This window comes from Rhipicephalus microplus, chromosome 3 (assembly GCF_043290135.1).
Source record: "Rhipicephalus microplus isolate Deutch F79 chromosome 3, USDA_Rmic, whole genome shotgun sequence".
Classification (NCBI taxonomy): Eukaryota; Metazoa; Arthropoda; class Arachnida; order Ixodida; family Ixodidae; genus Rhipicephalus; species Rhipicephalus microplus.
Window position 1 is genome coordinate 49,720,807 of NC_134702.1, and position 23,925 is coordinate 49,744,731.

Consider the following 23,925-nt stretch of genomic DNA (forward strand, 5'->3'; position numbering starts at 1 on the left):
GCAGTTTAATGCCAATAAATTTGAAAAAAAAAAAAACTAATCTGCCTAGATTCGAATAAGTGTGGTATAGTGTTTTAGGGTCATCTGTCACCTTCACTGAGTTGATTCATGGGCTCAGGTGAGACGCACTAACATAAAGTTGTTGCATCTATAGTGGTGTTTGTGTGATGCTGATGTACTGTGTTTTATAGAGGTGTGCGAATATTGCGAAAAGTGGTATGGTCTGTGTGTGCTTCTTTCAGGCCGTTCCCCACCCCCCTCATACAGCATTTTCCTTTTAAGACAAGAACACACTAGAGGAAAATGCTGTCGGTAATGAATCAGGTGCATTCAGATGTTAGTCACGTGCAGACACAACCTAAAGTTATTGGTTTCTTCAGGGGCATACATCCCCGACGTGCGAATTTCTGCCATCCCCATAGACATTTTTCTTCTATAGTGTGGCTTTGTCTTCATAATAGTTTGTAAGTTGTGTTTACACTTTGTTGGAAATGTCTTCCGTAAGTGTGCTGTAAGAAACAGAGCACATCAATGGCCTTTGTTTAGATATGAGAAAAAACCAGATCATTTGGTTTCTGGGATGGGGCAGGGAAATAAACTATGGCCATACCAGAGCTGTGTCGCACTTTTGCACCGTTGTCACTTGTTTCTGTGTATCCAGCTCATTAAATTTTGTATAGTGTGGTAAACGGTACTTGAGGTGAAACAATAAGCTTTGCCAGCCACGCTATGGTTGGTTTCACATGGAAGCCTATTTTGTACACATTTGACAAGGTAGGGACAAATGCCCTGCCCTCAGACAGAGCAATGTATTGAGTCCCACCAGTTTACTTAGAAGAAAAACCGCGGGCAGTGAGCGACGTCTGGCCTGTCCCACGTGCAGGCCAGAGTGCAACGTACGGAGGGTATGGAGCTCAGCCAGCTCAGGCACCTCCTCCTGCTGCTGCCAGTAACACGGCCGCATACCCTCCCGCCGCCAGCACAGGCTACGGGGCACAAGCACAACCAGCTCCAGCGGCAGGCTATGGGGCGCAGCAGCCAGCGCCTCAAGGTGCATATGGAGCGGCAGCTGGATATGGAGCGCCACAGCCAACACCCCAGCAGCCACAGCAGCCTCAACAACCGGGTACCCACCAGTATGGAAGCGCTGGTGCAACCCCATATGGCTCGGGCTACGGTGCTGCGGCCGGTGCAGCCCCATATGGGCAGGCCCAGGGGCCCCCGGGACAAGTGGGTGGGCCGCCACAGCCAGCTGGTGCTTACGGGGGCCCGGGTGGTCCACCCCAGCCCCCTCAGCCGGGTGCACCCGCGGGGCCCCCAAGTAGTTATGGGGGAGGGGACTTTGGACGGGGTGGAGGAGGGCCCCCAGGGGGCATGGCTGGACCGCATGGAGGTCCACCTGGGCCGCCCGCGGGAGGCGCAGCAGGAGGCGGCGGCTACGGCGGACCTCCACCTGGAGGATATGGGGGTCCTGGTGGTGGATTTGGCGGTGGCCAAGGTGGGTGTGCTCACAGGATGTTAGAACTGCTGCCTGCCTGCACCCTGAGCCTGTTGCATATGTAGAATGGAGTAGTGCCAAATTTCATGCACCTTGCCCTGCCTATGCTTGCTTTGCTTTGTGGGCCTGCACAACTGTGATCTAACAGGTTAACTGCATATGGTAAGAAGTCTTGCTGTGTAGACTTAGTTATCACCCACCAGCTGGTTGTGCATTGTCTCATTGGATTACTTGTAGTTGTAGTGGCTGTCTGTAAACCTCATGTTGGTGTCACGCTTGTGGCTTCTATTCTGTTGTCTTATTATTTTGCCTGTGCATTCAACCTTCATTATCATTGTGTAATGTCTAATGTGAAAAGTTTGTAGTTGTAGTGGTGTCTTTAGTGTTATGTGGCAAGGTCTTTCTTCTGTTACTTCGGGGCATGGTAGTAAGCTGCATATATAGCTGTCAACAGTAAAATGCATTATTCGCACACCTCTGCTACTGTAATGTTGCTGTCTCAAAGTTTTAACTTGTGCTTTTGTTCGTCTTCCCTTTCTTAGGTGGGCCAGGCATGTATGGCGATCGGGGAGGAAGAGGTGGCTTCAAGTACGTGATATCATTACATTTTTATTTTGGTGTAACAGTCTTCCATATGGGTTGAAGTCTGCTTGTAACTTGTATAAATACACAATATGTTTGCTTTATAAATGACTACTGACAGTCCCTTGCCTACATTTGTGGGATGAACAATGTAATACCTTTTATTTACTGTTTCTTCAGGGGCCATCCAAGGCATTGTAGATCACATTACAATTGTGCGAGGTAATTATGCATGCAAAATGTGTCGTTGCTTTGGGCATTAATATGGATCCAGTCACACAAAATCATGATTGACCAACCTGAGCAGCATAGGCAGCTCTGTTACCTTGACATACTGTACATTTGTCACTTCAAAACACCAGTGCTGTAAGTTTGTCTTGGTTTGTCTGCATGAAAGGCGCAGTGAGCATGTAAAGGATCTTCACTTTGGCTGTTGGTATACGTGTGTGTGTGCAGCATAGAAGAGGCCTAATTGGCCCTGCTGCTTTTGCATTTAAAAAAGGGTGTTAAAAGCAATCTGTGGTTTACATAGTACAAAGAGTGTGAAAATGAGGTTTTAAGATGTGCTGGTTAAGCTAACAATCTGTGGTTTTACATAATGCAAAAGGTGCAAAAAGAAGTTCTTTAGGCTTTCTGGTTAAGCTCACGCATGGTGTTCGAAAGCACAGCATTCATGCAGTGTAGTAGGTGCCTTGCTCTTGTGGGTTACATGAGCACCATTTGCTTGATAGCGTTCGCTCTGCGTAGTCACGTTTTGGTGCTCTTTGGTTTCTAATGATGGCTGGGGATGCGACGCGGGGCTCGCTGCGCGCTAGCTTTGCTCTTGGGCATTGCAGGGAGTGTGTCACTGTTCTCTTCCCTGGACCCCGCCTCGCCGGACCTCCTGGCTTGGCCAGGATGGTCCGAGGCGGGGGCTAATTGCATAATGAGAGCAGGAGAAGCCAGGGGGTGCAAACTCCTTGCCCGTGAGAGTCTCGAGGAGGGAGGCCTAACAAATCGATGTCTGCTTCACACTCTAGTAATCAAGGTGGTCCCGGTGGCAGGGGAAGTTACAACAAAGGTAACAGCTTCACCCCATGGTGTTGCTTTGAGTTTATCTCTATATATTTACCTATGCGTGCATATTACCTAGCGCTTACCTCTACAAGAGGCTTAAAGCTCCCCAAAACTGAATTTTCTTTCATTGTATTCTGTGGTGGAGAGCCACTATTTTTTTTTTTTTTCAATACTCACAGGTCGCACTATTGTTTCTAAAGCTTTGGTGCTGCTTCTGCACGCTTCTTTTTTTTACTTACGGTCGGTGTTGCAAGGCATGGTCAAGACTGGTTCAATTTATTCTAAGCGTTTGTGTGCTGGGTGCTTTAACTAGTTAAATACGAGGTTCAACTCACTCGTTCTAGTATAAGATGGTTTCTTCGGTGGCATTAAATGCTGCTATGCTACTAGTTGGGCAACATGCAGCTCTGCAAAGTATAGTAGACTCTCGGTAAACGGAAATCTGTTAAACGGAACGACTGCCTAAATGGAACTATTGCCTCTGCAATGCTTGGTTTCGGGCTTGTATTCTGCAGCCATGTTCACTTCTCGGTAAACGGAACTCCTGGTAAATGGAACTTATTTTTCCGGCCCCGTCGGGTTTCGTTTACTGAGAGTCTACTGTATTACAAAGTACCACTGGTGGTCATTGCCTGGTTAGTGCCTGCATGAGGTTGTGCAGGTGAAGCGCCCTTAGACTATTTCTATTTTTCCTGAACAAGCTGCTGGGAGGTGCACATTAAAGGTCTTTCCTTCAGGTTTATCGAATTTTCTTTGCAAAGGAAATCGGCGCAGCCTCGCTTGAGGCGAAAATGTGGGCAATGGTATTTATAGCCCATTGTGGTGCATTGCATATATGGAATAGTCCGTAAATCTGTATTGCTGTATGGATTACTTTATAGCCCGCTTTGTACACTTGTGACTTCTGGAAAAGTGTGTTGTCACGGAAACGGAAGCGCTTAGTATGATCAGTCGACGAATAAGTGTGGTATACATACAGCAAACATTTGCTGCGGCTTAAAATAATGTTAAACAAGAGTAGCGGTGTGGACAGGGTTTTCATGTGCTAGATATCTGCCTCATGTTGTCACTTCTGCGTTTGAAATACAAGCAATATAAAGTAAACATTCAGGTGTACGATAATTGTTCGTTTGGTATCAACCTTGTTTTGTGTAATGCTATGGTTGTCTGGAAGAGCATGTTAGTCTGGTTGTAATATGGTCATTGGGTTGACGTTCTGTCAAGGTATGAGTTTCCTTTTAAGTACATCACCTCGCCCGTTTGTAAAAGCTGCTCAAAGGCACCGAGGGGTGTTGGTGAATCGTATATGTGTAAAGCTTTCCCGTAGGACCAGCTACTTGTGTGAAACAATCTCAATTCCTCACTTTTGCCTTCAGTGCAAATACCGTATAAACGCGTGTAAGGGCTGCATTTTTTTTTTTTTTTTTCATGAAAAGACGACCAATTTTCCGGGTGTGGCCCATACACTCGACATGCAATTTGGGGGGGGGGGGGGGGCAAAAAAGAGAGAACGTACCAGCTACCAAACGAAGGTTTATTGCAGCATATATCATTGTCGCTCAACGAGTCTTCGGACTCAGTCTGAGATGGTGTGTTGCGGAGCATCGTCCTCCAACAAACAGTCATCCTCGGCGCCATCCAAGCTGTTGAATATGCCGATTACATTAAAGCTTTAGGATACGACGTCCGTCGACACCAAGCTCCACGCAGACAGTACCCAACTGAGAACAGTAGCAAGCAGTGCCCTCTTCAGCTGTTTGGTCGGCGTCTGCTCGTGGCTGCCGCTTGCCGTCCATTCGGTGTAGAGCCTTCGGAATTCAATCTTAAAAGGTCGATTAGCGCTGACGTCCAAAGGCTGCAGCATTCCAGTGAGGCCGCCCGGAATCACTGCCATGTCTGTGCCGACACAGCACAGCTGCTCCTTCACCTTATCGGTCAGGTGACCGCAGAAGCTGTTTAGCACTAAAGGTGACACGTTTGGCCGACAGCGCTCCCGGTCTGTTTTACCAGACGCACTTCATCCAGTCAAGAACCAGCTCATTGTTCATCCAACCCTTTTCTTGGGCTCGAACAATGATTCCCTTGGGGAACACTTGTTTGGAATTCTTTTTAACAGAACATATGGGGGTAGCTTCCGCCCGTCTGTGGTGGCACAAAGCATCAAGATGCAGCGTTGACGCTCCGCTCCGGTAGTCTGCACGGCGCTGCTCTTTTTGCCCTTCTGTTCCACTGTGCAATTTTCCGGGCAGTCAAATTACACAGGGGTTTGATCTGTGCCAACAAAGCACTGTTCACTGTGTCCAAATCTACAATTGTGAACGTGGTTCCACCAGGCGGTCGAGCTGCTTCGTCTGGCGGCTGCATTTCCGATGGAAACGGAAATGTTGTAGGCCCGTGTGCTCAGATTTGGGTGCACGTTAAAGAACCCTTGGTGGTCTAAATTTCCGGAGCCCTCCACTACAGCGTCTCTCATAATCATATAGTGGTTTTGGGACGTTAAACCCTACATATCAATCAATCATCGAGCTGCTTCGTCTGCACCGTCAATCACGAATGCGCGTTTCCGGTCCGTCGCTGCAGCGGACAACTCCGATAACTTATCTTCGGCTTTAGCTCGCTCCTTTTCCAAGTCAGATTGCTGCCGATAGATAGTATCTAGACGCATGCGACTGCTGCTCGAAGGCTCCGTGGCTGACGGACTTTGCATAAGCTCCGTGACAACTGATGCGGTAGCTAGGCCTTCCGTGGTGGCGTCGGCGACTTCGCCATGGGCCGCGTGAGGGTAGCATCTGGAAGGTTTTGCTGTATCACCGAGCGCTTCTTGAAATTCGCGACTACGTCCTTGGCAACTGTTTCGCACCAAACTTGTGCCGCGTGCGGAATTTGCGCTCAGGCTTTGACATCATGAAACTTCTCTGCTGACACTGAGGCAAAATGGCGCGCATGGACGCGCACCTCAATACTCGGAACAGACGAAGCCAGGAGCCTCCACCAGTAGGGAGGCAAGCTCAAGTCACATGCGCGAAGTAGCGAATAGGAAGGCGCTCTGATACTTCTTTTTGCCGCTCATTTTACAAGCTGCCAATGGCTTAATTGGACCCATTCTGGCGGGAATTTGAAGGCGAAAGACTGCTCTCTCAAATGAGACCAAGCGGGCCGCGCTGGCACACATGAAAGGGCAGGGGCGCGTCACGGAAAGTGTGCGATTTCAACGTAGATTTCGGCTCAGATTTAGCATGAAAGCGCCGTATAAAGGGTCTTAGCGGCTAAAATATTATAGGCATGAAATTCACGGTATAAGTACACTAGTAGGTGTAGATTTCAAAAACGCAATAAAAAAACTAGTTTTTTTTTGCGATTTTTCGGTCTCCACAACTTGTGTCCCCCCTTAAGTTGTAGCCAGCCGTGTAGCTATTCAGGTGTTTGCCAACGTGCCACAACGTTAATGCTCGGCAGTACATACACAAACACGAGTGACGATACGGCGTGCACAACTAGACGGCTCAACCAGGTAACACTGATAACTCCATAATACATGGAGGCGTAAGATTGGTGATGCTAAGTCGATATGGATAGTGCATTTGTATAGAAGTGACGCGAATGGTAAAATCCCGGTTTAACCTTTAGGTAACTGCCGTATAAACACCGGATTGCAATATTTAGCAAACTTGATGAGCACCTTGGCACAAACAAATTTCAACAAAATATACTAGTGATGTACTACTGCCTCTGTACAATATAATGATGATGGTTGGGTTTTTTCGAGCCATCTATTGACAATGTTTAAAAGGTCTCATGCGCGCGCGTTTTGAATATTTGTGGGTGAACGAAAGTGTGGGTGCGGCCCTTGAACGGATTTTTTTTTTTTTTTTTCGGCTATGTACTTTATAAAAACGGGGTGCGGCCCTTACACGCGTTAATGCGTTACTACTGTGTGTTAATGCAGCCAGAAAAAAATGCAAACAAAACTGTTCTCAGTCTTGCCTTCAGTATAACTGTAAAACAGAACTGCTTCCTTGATATGAAGGCTGTATGGGTGCCTTTTTTATAAACAAATCATGCTAGATGCTTGCGCGGAAGATCTATTAGGCATCGGAACACCTGGTGCACACATTGGAGCGCGATATAAAATTGCCACTTTGCGAGGGAAGATGACATGAATTGACTAACTGTAGCATCACTGAACTATGCTTATGTTGGTAGCATTGTTTTTCATATTACCTTTTTTGTCGTGCGAGTTGGGCTTGGAACTGCAAGGTTTTTCCTGCTACTGTGGGTGTCGGGCAGCAGGTGGTCTGGAGTACTGCACAGTCATCGAAAGTGATGTACCTCGAAGCTGCGGATACACTAGCGAGAGTTATGTGCTGTGTGTTTGTTTAATCATTATTACGCATTGCAGCTTATCCAAACGTGGCAGCCTGCTTAGTTGCACTTTTTGATGAACTCTTAAGGGTGTCTCTGCTGGTATAAAGGTTATCAATGGTTTGGAAAGCATGTTAGTGTAAGGCGAAAACATTCGCAAGCCAAATGAAATATGCTTGCACAGAATCTGTTGGTTAGTGTACAACGAACCTTTTGTTCAGAGGTTTGGTTTCTGCATACTGTGTGTGGATATCGATCAGAATATGTGCCTTGGCAATGAGGTAGTGCAGATTTTCAGTGGGGGGAGTGTGTAAGAATTCAACGTAGAGCGTCCAAAAAACCAGTCTTGAAGTGCCTTGCAACACAATTTGTTTGCCCCCCTTTTATTGTATGGTCATCCATACACGTTTTCACAGCACTATAGTGTGCCAAGGTTACTTGCATGGGTTCTTTGTACAATAGGGTGAGGAGTTGCAGTTTCGAATGTAGCATAATGCTAATACTTCTGTAGCTACACAAATTGACATAATCCTTGCTCGCGCAGATTTTAATCTGAGAAGGGCTTTCATATTGAATTGTGCATACATGTAAGTGCAGCTCCTCTCCTATGCGTGTTGTCTTTTGTGTCACAAAGTTCATTATAGTAATAGATTAATATAGGAGGATGTATAAGCATGCATGTACTGCCTGTATTTCAGCTTCAAGGTTTACCTTGTAGCCTTGATTTCGATGTGTACTGTGTTTGCACGAATATAGCATGGAACATTCAGTGACAAGGTGATAAAGGCGTAATATTGGCGGCTTGCAAAACTAGCATTGTGGGATCTACCTGTATGAAAGCTTGTGCTGTGCTCACACATCATTAACTACATGGTAGTGATGTGGGCGCAGTTGTCGTAGTTGATCAGCCCTTTAGCCCTGCCACTTGCATCAAGAAGTTGGCTTCTCTACAGACCTGTTGCCAATTGTCAGAGCTTCTTTTGTTTACATTTGGAGCTTAGATGCAAGTTGTTCTCACGAATATTAGAAATAAAGTTTTCGTTACATGTTCGTGCAAATACAGTACTTTGTACATACTAACTCCTAGTGTAATATAATAGGAATGTGCAGCATATAAAAAAAAACTTTCTCTTTATTTGTTGTTGCCAGTCAGGACTAACTTGTACTGGACTCCGGTATACAGAAAAAGACTAACTTGTACTCACCCCAGTTTACAGAAACGGTCTAAGACTTTCAATGAAGTGAGCTTGTACATCTGCACTTGTTGATAGTGCTACCCGTTTTCTGGTTGATAAATAATTTAATCTTTTAAGTGGGGCCCGCCATGCTCAAATAGATCTCATTTATAGTAGTTCATGATAAAAACGGTCATTCATCTGAATTCAAGCAAACGAATGCTGTGAATGGGGAATTATCCCCTCATCTGCCTTAGGGATAGCAGTTTTTGAAGGAATGATGCTTAAATGGTCCTAATAATACTAACACATCGGCCCTAAGAATACTAACAAACAACCTTCAAAGAAAATAAAGCTAGGAAATAGTTGTAATGCTTACATTCTAGTTGATTATTGGAACGTTGCTCTGCTTCACACATAATGGTGTCATATGCGTGGTCATTGCCCGAGGGTGGTTACGCCTATTGCACTTGAACAGACATGCTTACAGACTGCAAAACCTTGTATCTTAGCTTGGAGCACCACGACGCCACTTCAAAATTGGCCACAGTATTGAGCCAAGCGAGGTGGGCCTGTGCCCATTGGGTTGCATGCGTTGGTCAATGTCTCCGTAGCACTATTGTATTTGATGTTGGCAAGTTCATGTCTGTTAGTGTGTGGAAAGGCTAAACTTCTTGGTCAATTATACATCTTAGGGAAAGAAGGGCTATGCCCACTTTCTAGGCTGTTGGAAGTTCTTCAATTGGGTCAAAACAATGCTTGCCTTTTATAAAGTGCAACATTAATGTAAGGCAAGTTGCATTTTCTCAGTGTTCAACCAATCTTGATCACATTGCCCATGCTTAGCACTGTTATGTTTTGTGTGCAAGTAATGCACAAGCACTTTTGGAGTTCATCAGCACTAATGCAAGCTGAACAGTTGTGTTTGAATAGCTAGCCCAGGGGTTGTCAAAGTGGATTGCGCTGAACTTGGGAGGCTTGCAGTATGATGGTTTTTAGAGTTCCATAAAAAGACAAACCAACTGTGACTCAGTCTTGTATTACTATGGTAATATATTTAAAGAAGCCGATTCGCGAGGAATTTTGGATGCAATGATGCCTATGTAGGCTGCATCCGCACATCTGGAGTCTTAAGTAGCAAGAAACCTACTACACTACCGCAGCACAGTCTGTCATGGTTCGCACATCGCATTTGTGCACACTTATCATTCATGCTCAGTGACATATCTGAAAATGGGTCATGAAATTTTGCAAGTTTTGTCAGCATGGCCATGTGTTGCGAGAAGGTACTGATGTTTGCTGCCTAAGTGGGACGTTGCTTACAGACCCGCAGTGCACGTTCATGTGTCATGCGTCGCTGTTGCTAGGCAGGCTGATATTTGCTAGCACATCTTTCATAACAAAAATGTAGAACGAGTGCACAGGAGGCACTTCAATGTGCTGGCTTCGGACTGCGTGAGTGTTTAGACTAAGGCATTGTCTCAAAGGACAAAGCTTCAGCAAAGACAAAAAAGTAGGTTACTTTGCTTGCACGAAAATGCAATAGGTGTGCAATCGACCTGTGCTTTACAAGGCAGTGTAAAAAGCATTTGGGGGAAGGGATGATTGTTATTTTCAATAGTGTACATAGTAGAATTGTGCGTAGACAGCGATGGCCTTTGAGATCAAGCACATGAGTAGGAGTGCTTTGTGTTCCCTGGCACTATTGAAACTCTGCTGGGGCTCCCCACGAAGTTTGAAAACTCCTGGGCTGGTCTTCTGTATTCTTGAGACACTGTTAGATGTCATGCAAGATTATTGGTTCCCTTTGGTTTCCATTCGATTCAACTCCTCCACACCATTACGTGTGTCAAAAAGTTTGGTGCCACTTTTTCACGCTTTGGGGCAAAAAAATGTGTATTATAAGCCTTCAAAGAGGGTTTAGAATGGCTGGATATAAAAGATTACTTGCGAAGTCAAGTTTGGTTTCTTGCAGTCTTAAGTCATGATGCTATGCGTGACCTGCAAAGGCTTTCTCAGACATCACTTTCAAGCATCTTTCTTTCAATCCACCGTACTAACGACAATCAAGATCGTTTGCTATGTGTGGGAACACATTTTGCCCAAGACAAACCATCTGAATAGCGTTGCATCAGAAACACGCTCAAGCAAACTTTATTCCAGCTAAGGTTCCGTTAGCTCTAGTGCAGTCTAGTTCAGGCTCCTGTAGTTTGAAAGGTTGCATTAATGGCCTTGGAGCTTATCGTTTTGGTGCTGTGAAGGCCAATATGGCTAAGTCAGCGTGCCCTGGTTTCGTAGGACCTTCCGAGGAAATGGCAGACACCATATTTGTCTCCAACTTGCCAGAGGATGTTGGAGAGATTCAGCTGGCTGAGCATTTTGGTGCCATTGGTTTGATCAAGGTGGGACTTCATTTTTCTCTGTTCCCCCCATTAGTCTATCTTTTGTTTGGCTTAGTGTAATTTTTAACATTCGAACAAGCTTAATGAGGTCACACAGTTTGTGATGTGCGTCCTAAAGGCAAAAAAAAACTGGTAGTAAAAAATGTGGCTGGCCTATTTTGATCGTCCATGTGGCATGCAAAGGAGCCCAAGAGTGTACAACACTTTGTGCATGAAGTAGGGTTTGTGATTAAGTAGCGACAGTGACTTGAGTGGTTAGTGATACATTGGGTATGAGGCAAATTTTATGTTGAAGCCAGAAACACGAGTACACTGGTACCAAAAGTGGAAGGGCTGCACCGATTCGCCATGCTGCTATCTCTTTTCTTTTTCTTGCAAGAATTTTGCCTTTCATTACCTTTCAGCACAGACACCCAACAGCCAGGATTCATTGTTGCAAGGACAATGCGACATGCGGGCATTGCTCCGAGTGGGTTATTTCACTATAAAACAAGTTTGACGGTTGAGCAGCTTCTCGTTGTAACCGATGTGCTGTTATAGGTGGTGTTGCTCAACTGTTTTATATGCAGCAAAGTAACGATAAATAAAACTGATAATTCGTGTTCGTTCAAGTTCGGACACTACAAGCATTAAACATTTACTAAAAACTGCTTGAACCTTGTGCTTCCCAGAGAGAATCTGAATTAATGATATCTGAACCCAAAAATATGCTCCAAAACTAACTTGCGCTGCTCCCAAACACACCCTTTGATGCTTCAAAGCTGCCACAAAACAGCATTATTCCCACTCCCTGAACCCCTGTTCTAAATTCGGTACATGAGGCACAAATCGGTGTGGCACTTTATTATACTCCTTTTGATGTTTATGGTTTTGGTGCTCACTTCAATCGAAATTTTCATTTCTTAGATTGACAAGAAGACTGGGAAGAACAAGATTTGGATCTACAAGGACAAGATTACTGGCAAAGGCAAGGGAGAGGCGACCATTACTTATGATGATCCTCCGACTGCCAACTCTGCCATCACTTGGTTTCATGGTGAGTGCACTGGAAAGTTTCTTGCTATCTTGAGATGTCTTTGCTTTGTTTTTTGTTGCTCATGTAAGAGTACAGGTTGCCAAAGAACGGGCACTGGGAGGCGCTCAGCAAAAAAGTATGCCAAAAGCTAGCCTGGTGATGGCCACATAAACTGCTCTAAAATGGAACAGCAACTTCTAAAAGGTCACTTTCAAGACATGCAGGGTGGCTGGAGGAAAGCTTGGGGGAGAGGTTTTGTCAGTGAATAATTTCTCGTGTCTAGAACAATAACCGTGCGAGGTAGTCGCATCTTCTGACCAAATTTTCGGAGCCCTCCACTACCGCATCTCTCATAATCATATGGTGGTTTTGGGACGTTAAACCCCACATATCAATCTTCTTCAGACCACACGTGCATTAAAATGTATTTATTTTCAGTTTTCGGAAATTCGCACCACCATTACAGTCAAACTCCGCTACAACGCAAAATTCACGATTCCCAGTCAGCAGTCATAGGAGTCAATGCATAAATATTGTCGCCACAACGGACACTTTTTTCTTCAATCTTCCTGCTTCACCAAAATTTTAAGATGCAATTCTAGGCTCAAATACTTATTGCTATGCAGTAAACCCAATCTAACATTTCGACGCATTTTCAGAGCCTGAAAATGCGTCAACAAAGTCTAAAATACGCGTTGGCACCACCAGAAACCACCGCTGTTCAACAAGTATGGGTGCCGCCATTGCTCGATAGCGATGGCAATGAGACTGCCCTGCTTTTGCCACTGGCTTATATTGAGCCGCAGATGATCCGAAGCTGAAGCTCAGTCGCTCAGCTCGTGGTTTCCTTCACGCAGCTGCTGGGTGCAACTGTGGAATGAATGGCCAGTGTGGTAACTAATCAGAGCGGCTGTTGGTCCGCATTATCAACAAAATCAGCTAGCCGCGAGTGATGGATAAGAACGGCATAGAATGATGCAAAAGTCCCTGCTTTCATCCCGGCTTTGTCTGATACTTCTGACAGCAGACAGCTGCTGGTGTTAACGTGTTAATGCAACTGTTTCGTTCGTTCACGAAGGCATTTCTAGGCGTGTTTCAGCGTGCTTTTCACCATGGCCTCGCTATACATGGGTGAGAATGACGTTGTGACGCTGCTGAGAAAGAATAGGAAGCAGCAGACATTTTTCGAATATTAAGAATAAACGTTCATCAGTTTTGCTAGCTCAGATCAGCTATATATTTTTCAATTTCACTTCGACGAAATTTTTTCCGCGTTCAGTCTGTTTCGTTGTAGCGGAGTTCGACTGTAGAACCAACATTCTTGGTGCAATCGCATTCTCGCTCATGCGGTATCATCTGGTCAGCATTATAGGAATCGCACAACTGTAGAAGCCATGTTTTCCCGCTTTGCAGCATGGCAGTATTTTCAACTTCGGTGTTCTACTGGTGGTGTCCAACAATGTGCCTAATAACTGAATAATCATGTGCTCATATTTTTGTATTGCTTTATTCTTTATTCTTTGAAGGCTTTAGAGAATAATGTCCACACGTCATGTAACCTTAGAAGCGAGTAATTTTGTTATCACAAGCTGTTTTCTTCAATTCATTATAATGCACACTCTGTCACCGTATGGACTTTGGTGTGCGCACGCTGACTAGTCTCGTGCAGTTGGCATAAGCTTTTTTTGGAATTAGGTATTGCCTTTTGTTTAGTCTTAGAATATTTAATGAAAAGGCAGAAAATTTTCTCAAGACAATTAGCAGTGACCCCTCAAACCTCTAATTGTCAGACAAGGGTATTTTTTTCCATTACCTTGTGCCAGAAAAGAGATGTGGTGCCAAATTTCAAATTGAGCAACTCTGAAACCTGGTGAAAGCGTAAGAGGTGCCACTCGAGCCAAGAACTGCACAAGCAAGTCGCTTGTCAGGGCTTGTAAATCAGTTACTTTCCTCGCGAAGCCAAAACTGCATTTTCTAAGCGAACAAAGTTCTGGTGCAGCATGTCTTCTTGTGCTTCAAGTCTGCGCGAAATTGATACAAACAGCTTGACAACGAACAAGAATGCTTTTTCACAAAATGTAATTTTTTCTAATCAGCGAGTGTTAATTTTCTGTGCATTAAGACCAAGTGTGTGTGCATCATGATTGCGCACACTGGTGTGCAAAAGCAGTTGGCACACAGGTGCAATTTTTTTTTCTTCTCGTGTCGTAAGGTATTGTGTGCATACCAAAAGTGTTTCGATTTCACTATTGTGACCACAAATTTACGGCGATCTGAGGAGGATATTGATAAATTATCCCATACATCTGAATTGTACTGTTGATGTTCTTGCAGCTGTTCGTAGGTGTCTCTCATTGTTAAAACTGTTATATGGTAGTAAAAATTCCAGGCTGAGGAGGAATGTTACTCCTGTAGGAATTCCTGAATCTGACTTTGGTAACTTCTGTGTTGCCCTGCTACAGGCAAAGAGTTCATGGGTGGCAAGATCAATGTGGAGCTAGCCCAGCGCAAGACTCCATTTGGTGGCTTTGGTGGTGGCATGGGTGGCCGTGGAGGGCCCCGTGGTGGAAGGGGAGGTCCCCGAGGAGGCGGCGGCCCTGGAGGAGGTCGTGGGGGTGGTCCCGATAATGGCATGGGTGGCCGCGACGGAGACTGGAAGTGCCCGAACCCGTAAGTACTGGTGCTTGCTGCTGCTGAAAATGTACTAGGACCAAATGCTAATCTACCCCTGTAAGTGTTTTGGTAAAACAGCCTTGTCTGCTGCTGTGCCGTACGTGTTCAAATCTAGGATAGCTTTTTTTTTTTCCCCCAAATTATAGTGTATCAAACTGCAGGTCGGCTTAGATTCGAGGATTTTTAAAAACGCGCCATTTTTCATCGGGAAAAAAAAATTGTCTACAACTAGAGCCATCAGACAGTATTGTAGCCGTAAGTAGCCGTGCCAACACCTGGCTAAAGGACATGTGAGGCCACAATTTTGGCCTTTGTGGCAAGTGTGTGGCATAGCTCAATGGTGCCAAGCTAGGGGTGTTATGTGAGACTCCAGGATAAAGTGCCTCCGGGTGCAGCGTCTCCTCGCTATCTGACAGCTGCACAGGCGGTGTCATTATAGGGTGAAGTCGTCGTCCAATCCCAGGAACTTTGATTGTGTGCTCTTTTAACAAGTACGGCATATCCAATGCTTTAGGAAGTCTGCCGAGATTCGAGTGCAGTAGACTCTCAGTAAACAGAACTCCTGTTAAATGGAACACATTTTACCGGTCCCTTCAGGTTCCATTTAATGCGAGTCTACTGTAATTCCTTCTCTCCCCCCCCCCCCCCTTTTTTTTTAAAGACGATAGTATTTCTTGTGGACCTTCAATGCAAACATTTTGGTCTGTCTGCCTGTGCATTTGTCTGTTTGCCCACCCTTAACGGTACCCTAAATGGCACAAAAGTGACGATACTCCGAACGGCCGACCCCATTCGCAGCACCCACCAATATTGCTCAAGGTTCAGCGTTCATGTGCGATTGTCAATTAAAAAGCAATTATTGTGCATATCTGAGGCACCATAACAACACGTCAATATTATTTGTGTATTTTTTACTAGAAAAGGCACACACAAGTAATCTTAAGGATCGTAGCCTTTATAACGCTGTGCTGGCCATGCAACGCTTGCACGAAACGGCAAGTGTTTTCAACGCTTTGCTAAGACCACACGGTGATGGCACCGACCCGTTGCCTTACGTTCTCCACCTTATCACCTCCGAGACTGGCGGCAGGGCGTGCGCGCTTACTTTTCCAAGATAACTGCCAGATAGCGCTCATGTCCCGCGTGTGACGTGACTTGATGCACTCGTTCGCCTCTGCAGCATGCTCGAGGCACTCTAACGCAGCGCCTCCAGAATATTGCCACGTTCCATTTCACAAGTTTTTGTTATCGTTCCGAAACACCACACGATTCTCGGCGAAAACCGCGCCTGCAGGTTTCGAGAAGGTTCCGGACTGTAGTAGATCATTTCGATAAGATCACGCCCACTGTGCGAACGGTACAGATTGTTCTGGAACCTAAGCCACCGCCAGCGATAACGCTAGAACATTCGACGGCAAGGGTATAAATGCCGACGAGCTTCGACGCTTGTCAGTTGTTGATCGAAGGCCGACGCTCCGTTCGCCGCTATCAGTCCGAGACTGCTGTCTGTGCGAGACTGCTGCTGTAATTGGACTTTCCGTTTACCGGGCACAGGTTCGCCCAACAGTTAAATCCCAACACGAAGTCTCCTGTCTTCGGCCACGTCACGACCCTGTGACATCTGGTGGAGGTGCTGCTTTGTTCATGTACCAGACGCCCCCGTCAAGCCGTGAACCCAGCCCACGTCGCGGAGAAGACACCGACACCAACCAAGTGCAGCGAACAAGCCGCCGACAGCAAGGGCTACCACCGGAGTACGGGCTTCTACAAGAGAAGGCGCGGAAGACCAAGGCCATGACCGCGACTGCAGCGACAATGACAACCGCAGCGTCCCAGCCCACGATGGTCATGCATCAACCCAGGGAACCACCAATTTTCCATGGGTCATCGTTCGAAGACCCGGAGTCCTGGCTAGAAATATACGACCGTGTGGCCACCCTCAACCACTGGGACCATGACGAAAAGCTGCGTCATGTGTTCTTCTATTTGGAAGACACCGCAAGGACCTGGCTCGAAAATCGAGAGTCCACGCTCCGAACGTGGGATGTTTTCTGCGGCGCATTCCTTCAAACGTTCGCGAGCGTCGCTCGCAAAGAAAGGGCCGCTGCCCTACTAGAGACTCGGGTTCAGCTACCAAATGAGAAGGTTGGAATTTTCACAAAGGAGATGACCCGCCTATTTCGTCACGTTGACCCAGACATGCCTGAGGAGAAGAAAGTTCGTTTCCTCATGCGAGGGGTCAAACAGGAGCTCTTCGCGGGACTAATGAGGAATCCACCGAACACCGTCCAAGAATTTGTATCCGAGGCGACCACCATAGAAAAAACCCTTGACATGCGCACCAGACAGTATAATCGTCGCCTGACTCCAGAATGCGCTGCTGCTCAAACCAGTGACTCCGAAAACCTGCGTGAAACGATCCGAGCGATCGTGCGGGAAGAGCTGCGCAAACTGTTGCCTTCGGCGCACCCTCAAGTGGATTCGATCGCCGACATTGTGCGAGAAGAAGTTTGGCAATCACTTCGAATTCCCCAAACACTACTGCCCGAGCCAGAAACTATGAGCTACGCCGCTGCAGTGCGCCACAACGCTCCTCCCCGTCCACGCCAAAACGCCGCCCCGTCGCACTTCTGTTGCCAAACACCACCGCCGCCACCACCCCCACCGACGACCTACCGTTCACCAGCGGGCCAGCGCAGTGCGCCGAGGAAAACCAACGTTTGGCGCACCCCTGACCACCGCCCACTGTGCTACCACTGTGGCGAGGCCGGGCACACTTACCGCCGTTGCCAGTACCGACAGATGGGACTGCGTGGCTTCGCCGTCGATGCACCACGTCCGCAGCCAGGGGAACGGCCACGTGACATCGCCGACTACCTGACAGGAACTCAATGGACACCCCGAAGTCCTTCCCGTTCACCGTCGCCCAGCCGCCGCATGTCACCGCACCCCCGGCAGTACTCCGGCCCAACGCGGGGCCGGTCTCCTAGCCCGTATCCGGGAAACTAAGGGCAGCAACCGGTGTAGGTGCGGTTGCTGTGCGAGGAACTACCGAAGATCCTCCGACGACGACGACGCCGCGACGGAGCTTTCCGAACACAGTGCCAACCAGGCAAAGCCCTGACGGCGAAAGCTCACTTACCGAAGGTGGCCTGACGACGCAACATGGAAGCAGCGGAACAAGCCGATGCAGCCGTGACCCGACGCCACGCCCTAACTGTAATGTGAGACGGCGAACTAGCGACCTCGACGTTCTTATCGACGGCCACAGTGTGACCGCTCTCATCGATACTGGAGCCGACTATTCTGTCATCAGTGGGTCGTTCGCCGCGAAGCTAAAGAAAGTTAGGACAGCTTGGAAAGGCCCTGAAATCCGCACAGCCGGAGGTCATCTCGTAACACCTGCAGGAATCTGCACAGCGAGTCACCATTAACGGCCATATTTATTCTACAAACTTCGTAGTCCTACAGCATTGCTCGAGAGATGTCATCCTTGGCATGGACTTCTTATGCCTCCATGGTGCTGTAATCAACCTAAAAACAAAGTTGATAACGTTATCCACAGAAGAAGCACTACCGCCGCGCACGCCGTCAGGACACCATGCCTTGAATGTGCTGGAAGAACAAGTCACCATTCCGCCTCGCTCAAGTGTCATTATTTCTGTCGGCGCTCCTAAATCACCTGACTTGGAAGGCGTCATTGAAGGCAGTCAGCATCTGTTGGTCACCCGAAATATTTGCGTCGCAAGAGGAATTGCAGAGCTGCGGGGAGGCAAAGCAATGGTTATGCTCACGAATTTCAGCAATGAGTACAAACATGTGAACAAAGGAACAACGGTCGCATACATCGAAGAAATTGTCGAAGCCACCAGTGCTTTCGCCCTCGCCGATTCTGCGGAACCTGCTCAGAGGAACCAAGCCCCTCCCACAGCTTTCGACGTCAATCCCAGACTTCCGAACGATAAGCAAGAACAGCTCAAGGCCCTGCTCCTGCAATACGAAGATTGCTTTTTGTCGTCATCGAAAATTCGGCAGACCCCAATCACGAAACATCGCATCATAACCGAAGAAAATGCCAGACCACTCCGTCAGAGTCCGTACAGGGTTTCGATGCGAGAACGTGAGGCCATGAAGAGACAAGTTGAGGAAATGCTTCGGGATGACATTATCCAGCCGTCCAAGAGTCCATGGGCATCCCCCGTGGTGTTAGTGAAGAAAAAGGATGGGACCCTACGTTTCTGCGTCGATTATCGTCGCCTGAACAAAATCACAAGAAAGGACGTGTATCCTCTCCCACGAATAGACGACGCACTTGATCGGCTCCATAACGCAAAGTACTTTTCGTCAATGGACCTCAAGACTGGCTATTGGCAAATCGAAGTCGACGAAAGAGACCGAGAGAAGACGGCGTTTATAACACCGGACGGCCTCTTCGAGTTTAAGGTGATGCCCTTCGGCCTTTGCTCAGCACCTGCAACTTTTCAACGCGTTATGGATACAGTACTGGCAGGATTGAAGTGGCAGACTTGCCTTGTGTACTTGGACGACGTCGTCGTGCTTTCCTCGAGTTTCGATGAGCATCTTCGGCGCCTTGAAGCTGTACTTCAAGCCATCAAGACTTCCGGACTCACACTGAAGCCAGAAAATTGCAGATTTGCGTATGAGGAGCTCTTGTTTCTGGGGCACGTTATCAGCAAGTCTGGAGTTCGTCCCGATCCACGGAAAACAGCCGCCATCGCCGACTTCCCGCCGCCCACTGACAAGAAAGCCGTGCGCCGATTTCTGGGCCTGTGTGCCTATTATAGGCGGTTCGTGAAAAACTTCACCCGCATCGCCGATCCTCTCACTAACCTTACCAAGGCCGACGTGGAGTTTAAGTGCGAAGCGCCGCAGGAACACGCTTTCCAGGAGCTTGAACATCGCCTCCAGACGCCTCCGTTACTTGCCCATTTCGACGAATTCGCCGAGACAGAAATACATACTGACGCAAGCAGCGTAGGTCTTGGCGCCGTTCTTGTGCAGAGGGCTGACGGACTTGAAAGGGTTATTAGTTACGCCAGCCGATCGCTATCCAAAGCAGAAGCAAATTATTCCACAACAGAAAAGGAGTGCCTCGCCATCATCTGGGCTACGTCGAAATTTCGCCCCTACCTCTACGGCAGGCCCTTCAAAGTTGTCAGTGACCACCATGCCTTGTGTTGGCTAGCCACCTTGAAGGACCCTTCAGGTCGCCTCGCACGGTGGAGCCTGAGACTGCAAGAATATGACATTACTGTCATTTACAAGTCCGGCAAAAAACACTCCGATGCTGACTGTCTCTCTCGTGCGCCTGTCGACCAACCGCTACCGGATGACAACTTTTTCTTAGGAACGATAACTACCGACGACTTCGCTGAACGACAGAGGGCCGACCCGGAACTTAAGGCCCTAATAGAATACCTCGAAGGCAGGACCGCCGAAGTCCCGAAGGTATTCAAGCGCGCACTTGCGTCGTTCTTTCTACGAAACGGTCTTCTACAAAAGAAAAACTTTTCACCGCTTCGAGCTAAGTACCTCCTTGTGGTGCCTTCAGCTCTGCGACCAGAACTCCTGCAGGCCCTGCACGACGATCCGACGGCAGGGCACCTCGGTGTGTCTCGCACGCTCGCGAGGATACAAGAAAGGTACTACTGGCCACGTCTTACTACCGACGTCACTCGTTATGTGAGAACATGCCGGGACTGCCAGCGACGCAAGACACCGCCGACAAGGCCAGCGGGACTTCTGCAGCCAATTGATCCACCTTGCCGACCTTTCCAGCAAATTCGTGTGAACCTACTGGGGCCGTTCCCGACGTCGGCTTTCGGAAACAAGTGGATCGTGGTAGCTACCGACTACCTCACCCGCTACGCCGAGACAAAAGCCCTGCCAAAAGGCAGTGCATCCGAGGTAGCTAAGTTCTTCGTCGAAAATATGGTCCTACGTCACGGCGCCCCGGAGGTCCTTATCACCGACAGAGGAACGGCATTCACCGCCGACTTAACTCAAGCGATCTTGGCATACAGCCAAACAAACCACCGCCGGACGACAGCGTACCACCCACAGACCAACGGCCTCACCGAGCGGCTTAACAAGACGATCGCCGACATGCTGTCAATGTACGTCGATGTCGAACACAAGACGTGGGACGCCATTCTTCCGTATGTGACCTTCGCATACAACACGGCGGTGCAGGAGACGACGCAGATATCTCCATACAAATTGGTATACGGAAGGAGCCCGGCAACGACGCTCGATGCCATGTTACCCAACGTCCCCGACGAAGAAAACCTCGATGTGAGCGAGTACCTTCAACGCGCCGAAGAAGCCCGACAACTTGCGCGTCTCCGTATCAAGAATCAACAGAGGACCGACAGCCACCGTTACAACCTTCGACGACGCTTCGTGGAATACCAGCCCGGTGAACGTGTTTGGGTGTGGACGCCGATACGCCGACGTGGACTAAGTGAAAAGCTTCTGCGACGGTACTTCGGACCGTACAAGCTGGTTCGACGTCTCGGCCCACTTGATTACGAGGTGGTCCCCGACGGCATCACGAACTCTCAACGACGCCGATCGCGACCTGAAGTCGTCCATGTCGCGCGCCTCAAGCCGTTTCATGCACGTTAACAAACTGAAACAGTGTTTTTTATTATTGTTGTATTGTAATTTATTCATTGTACCTTCTTGCATTATTATTGTACCTTCATCTTTAGTTAAAGCATCGGGACGATGCCAAATTCCATTTCACAAGTTTTTGTTATCGTTCCGAAACACCACACGATTCTCGGCGAAAACCGCGCCTGCAGGTTTCGAGAAGGTTCCGGACTGTAGTAGATCATTTCGATAAGATCACGCCCACTGTGCGAACGGTACAGATTGTTCTGGAACCTACGCCACCGCCAGCGATAACGCTAGAACATTCGACGGCAAGGGTATAAATGCCGACGCGCTTCGACGCTTGTCAGTTGTTGATCGAAGGCAGACGCTCCGTTCGCCGCTATCAGTCCGAGACTGCTGCTGTAATTGGACTTTCCGTTTACCGGGCACAGGTTCGCCCAAATAAACAGTTAAATCCCAACACGAAGTCTCCTGTCTTCGGCCACGTCACGACCCCGTGACAATATCATTCACTGATTTTCTGAGCAGAACATCAAATAAATGTTTTGTTCACTCTCCAGAGCAAGACTATCGTCTTTCGACGACATTTGTGGTGTAACATGCTGATACGGGGACTTTTTTTTTTTTTTTCCGAGTGTTCAGCTAAAGCTGAAAAAAATATGCCAGCTCCACCCATAGAGCATTTGCATAGATATGTCCTGGTAAACTTCATCAGGGATTCTAACATGACTACGCAGCTGAAAGTAATGTTTTACGTAATACTGATAAATCTTCCGATACCAATATTGTGGCTTTGGCTCCTATGAGTAATATTTACATTAGCTAAAAAAAGTGCTTGTGGTTCCAGCAGAAACTATCACAGCAGCCTTTCACATGCGAACGGCAAGCAGGTCACAGTTCTGTGGGTGGAGGATAACTTTTTTTTTTTTTTTTCGGAAGCTTTAAGTAATGATAGTTGTTTCCTGCATTTATCAGGTTTGTCTCCATCTCTTCGCAGGGCATGTGGCAACAACAACTTTTCCTGGCGTGTTCAGTGCAACAGGTGTTCAGCACCACGTGATGGTCCTGGTGGGCCGGGAGGTCCCGACAATGGGCCGCCAGGCATGCGAGGTGGCATGAGAGGTGGACCCCGTGGGGGTAGGGGTGGTGACCGAGGTGGCCGTGGAGGCGGACCACCCATGGGTGGACGAGGGGGTGGACCGCCCATGGGCGGAGGTGGCCCACCAATGGGAGGCCGTGGTGGCGGCTTCGGGCCAGGTCGTGGAGGCCCCGGACGTGGCGGACCCATGCGAGGTGGACCTGGGTGAGTGTTGTGTATATTGTCAAAGGGATCGTGACGTGGACGAAGGGACCATTCTGCGGGTCGTATATTAAACTGTTTATTTAGGGCCGAACTTGTGGCCACGTAAAAAAAAAGTCGGATTATAGGAAGACCCTGGCACTTATAGCGGCGGGCAGAGCGTCGGCCGTCGATGAACTGACAAGCAGCGAAGCGTGCTGGCATTCATACTCTTGCCATCGAACATTCTAGCGTTATTGCTAGCAGCGACGTAGGTTCTAGAATAATCTGTAATGTTCACGAAGTGGGCGTAATGTTAACAAAACGATCTACTACTGCCTCGAAGCTTCTCTAACACCGTAGGTGCGGTTTGCGCTGAACATAGTGTAACAGGGCGATGACAAAACTTGAGGAAATAAACGTGGCATTATGTTGCATTTACAGCTGCTGTAGCCACTATTATTTTAGGCATTTGACACTGGCTTGTGCAAGCTGTTTCAATGACATCTGTTAGCCTTTGCATTGCAATGTGATTACTACATTCTATTCATTCAGTTGCAGCACTCTTAATATGCATACATTATGCAAAATTGTCTAAGATTGTGGACCATGGTTCACTCGGTGTTTAAAAATGTTTGAAGGAGGCTATAAACAATAGAAATAGCAGTTGACTCAAGATATCTTTATTTAGCACCCCAGACTTCATTTTACATCAAGACTGCAATATATTTGTTAGTACTCTGGAGGGGCTTGCAGAACAGCAAGTAGTTGACAGTTGATAAGGTTTGTTGCCACCAGCAGCTCACTGGATGTGTGTTTCATGAGCAGGGGTGGCAGTTGCACGCTTTCAGCATGCTTACGTGAACATTTTTTTTTCTTTTCAGCGGAGACAGAGGTGACAGAAGAGCGCGACCATACTGAAGTGGCCTGTGGAGTTCGTTTGACCCTTTATTGGCCGCATTTGTTGCTCTATTGTGTTTGTTGATCTGTATCAAATTCTTGCATCCTGTCCATTGACATCATTGCATGCTCTCATGAAAAAAACTGTTTTAGTTATACCATCTTTCATGCCAATACATATTTTCCATTGACTGTCTCATGATGTGCACCATTCCATGCTGGTTGGTTGGTCATCTTTTTGAAAATGCATTTGCTTAGCACCTTACATAATTTGTGTATAGTATAACAGTTGTGTGCACGTAAATAAAGCTCTTTTGTTCGTTGAAGTGGTACTGCTTCATTTT

The 23,925-nt window shown here is 47.5% G+C and overlaps 1 protein-coding gene across 3 annotated transcripts in view; it reads left to right on the forward strand.

Annotated features, from left to right (window-relative positions):
• Positions 1-23,907, forward strand: part of caz (FUS RNA binding protein cabeza) — a 33,679-nt gene extending 9,772 nt beyond the window's left edge. For 2 of the 3 annotated variants that reach the window (XM_037426281.2, XM_037426274.2), the window contains exons 5-12: positions 884-1,498; positions 2,041-2,086; positions 3,100-3,140; positions 10,972-11,075; positions 11,982-12,111; positions 14,553-14,760; positions 22,400-22,705; positions 23,566-23,907. In XM_037426281.2, the coding sequence (XP_037282178.1) occupies positions 884-1,498; positions 2,041-2,086; positions 3,100-3,140; positions 10,972-11,075; positions 11,982-12,111; positions 14,553-14,760; positions 22,400-22,705; positions 23,566-23,602 (1,487 nt within the window). In that variant the 3' untranslated portion in view covers positions 23,603-23,907. The remainder of the gene's footprint in view (positions 1-883; positions 1,499-2,040; positions 2,087-3,099; positions 3,141-10,971; positions 11,076-11,981; positions 12,112-14,552; positions 14,761-22,399; positions 22,706-23,565) is intronic. The other variant, XM_075889463.1, reaches the window with a different exon arrangement.
• Positions 23,908-23,925: the final 18 nt, after the last annotated feature.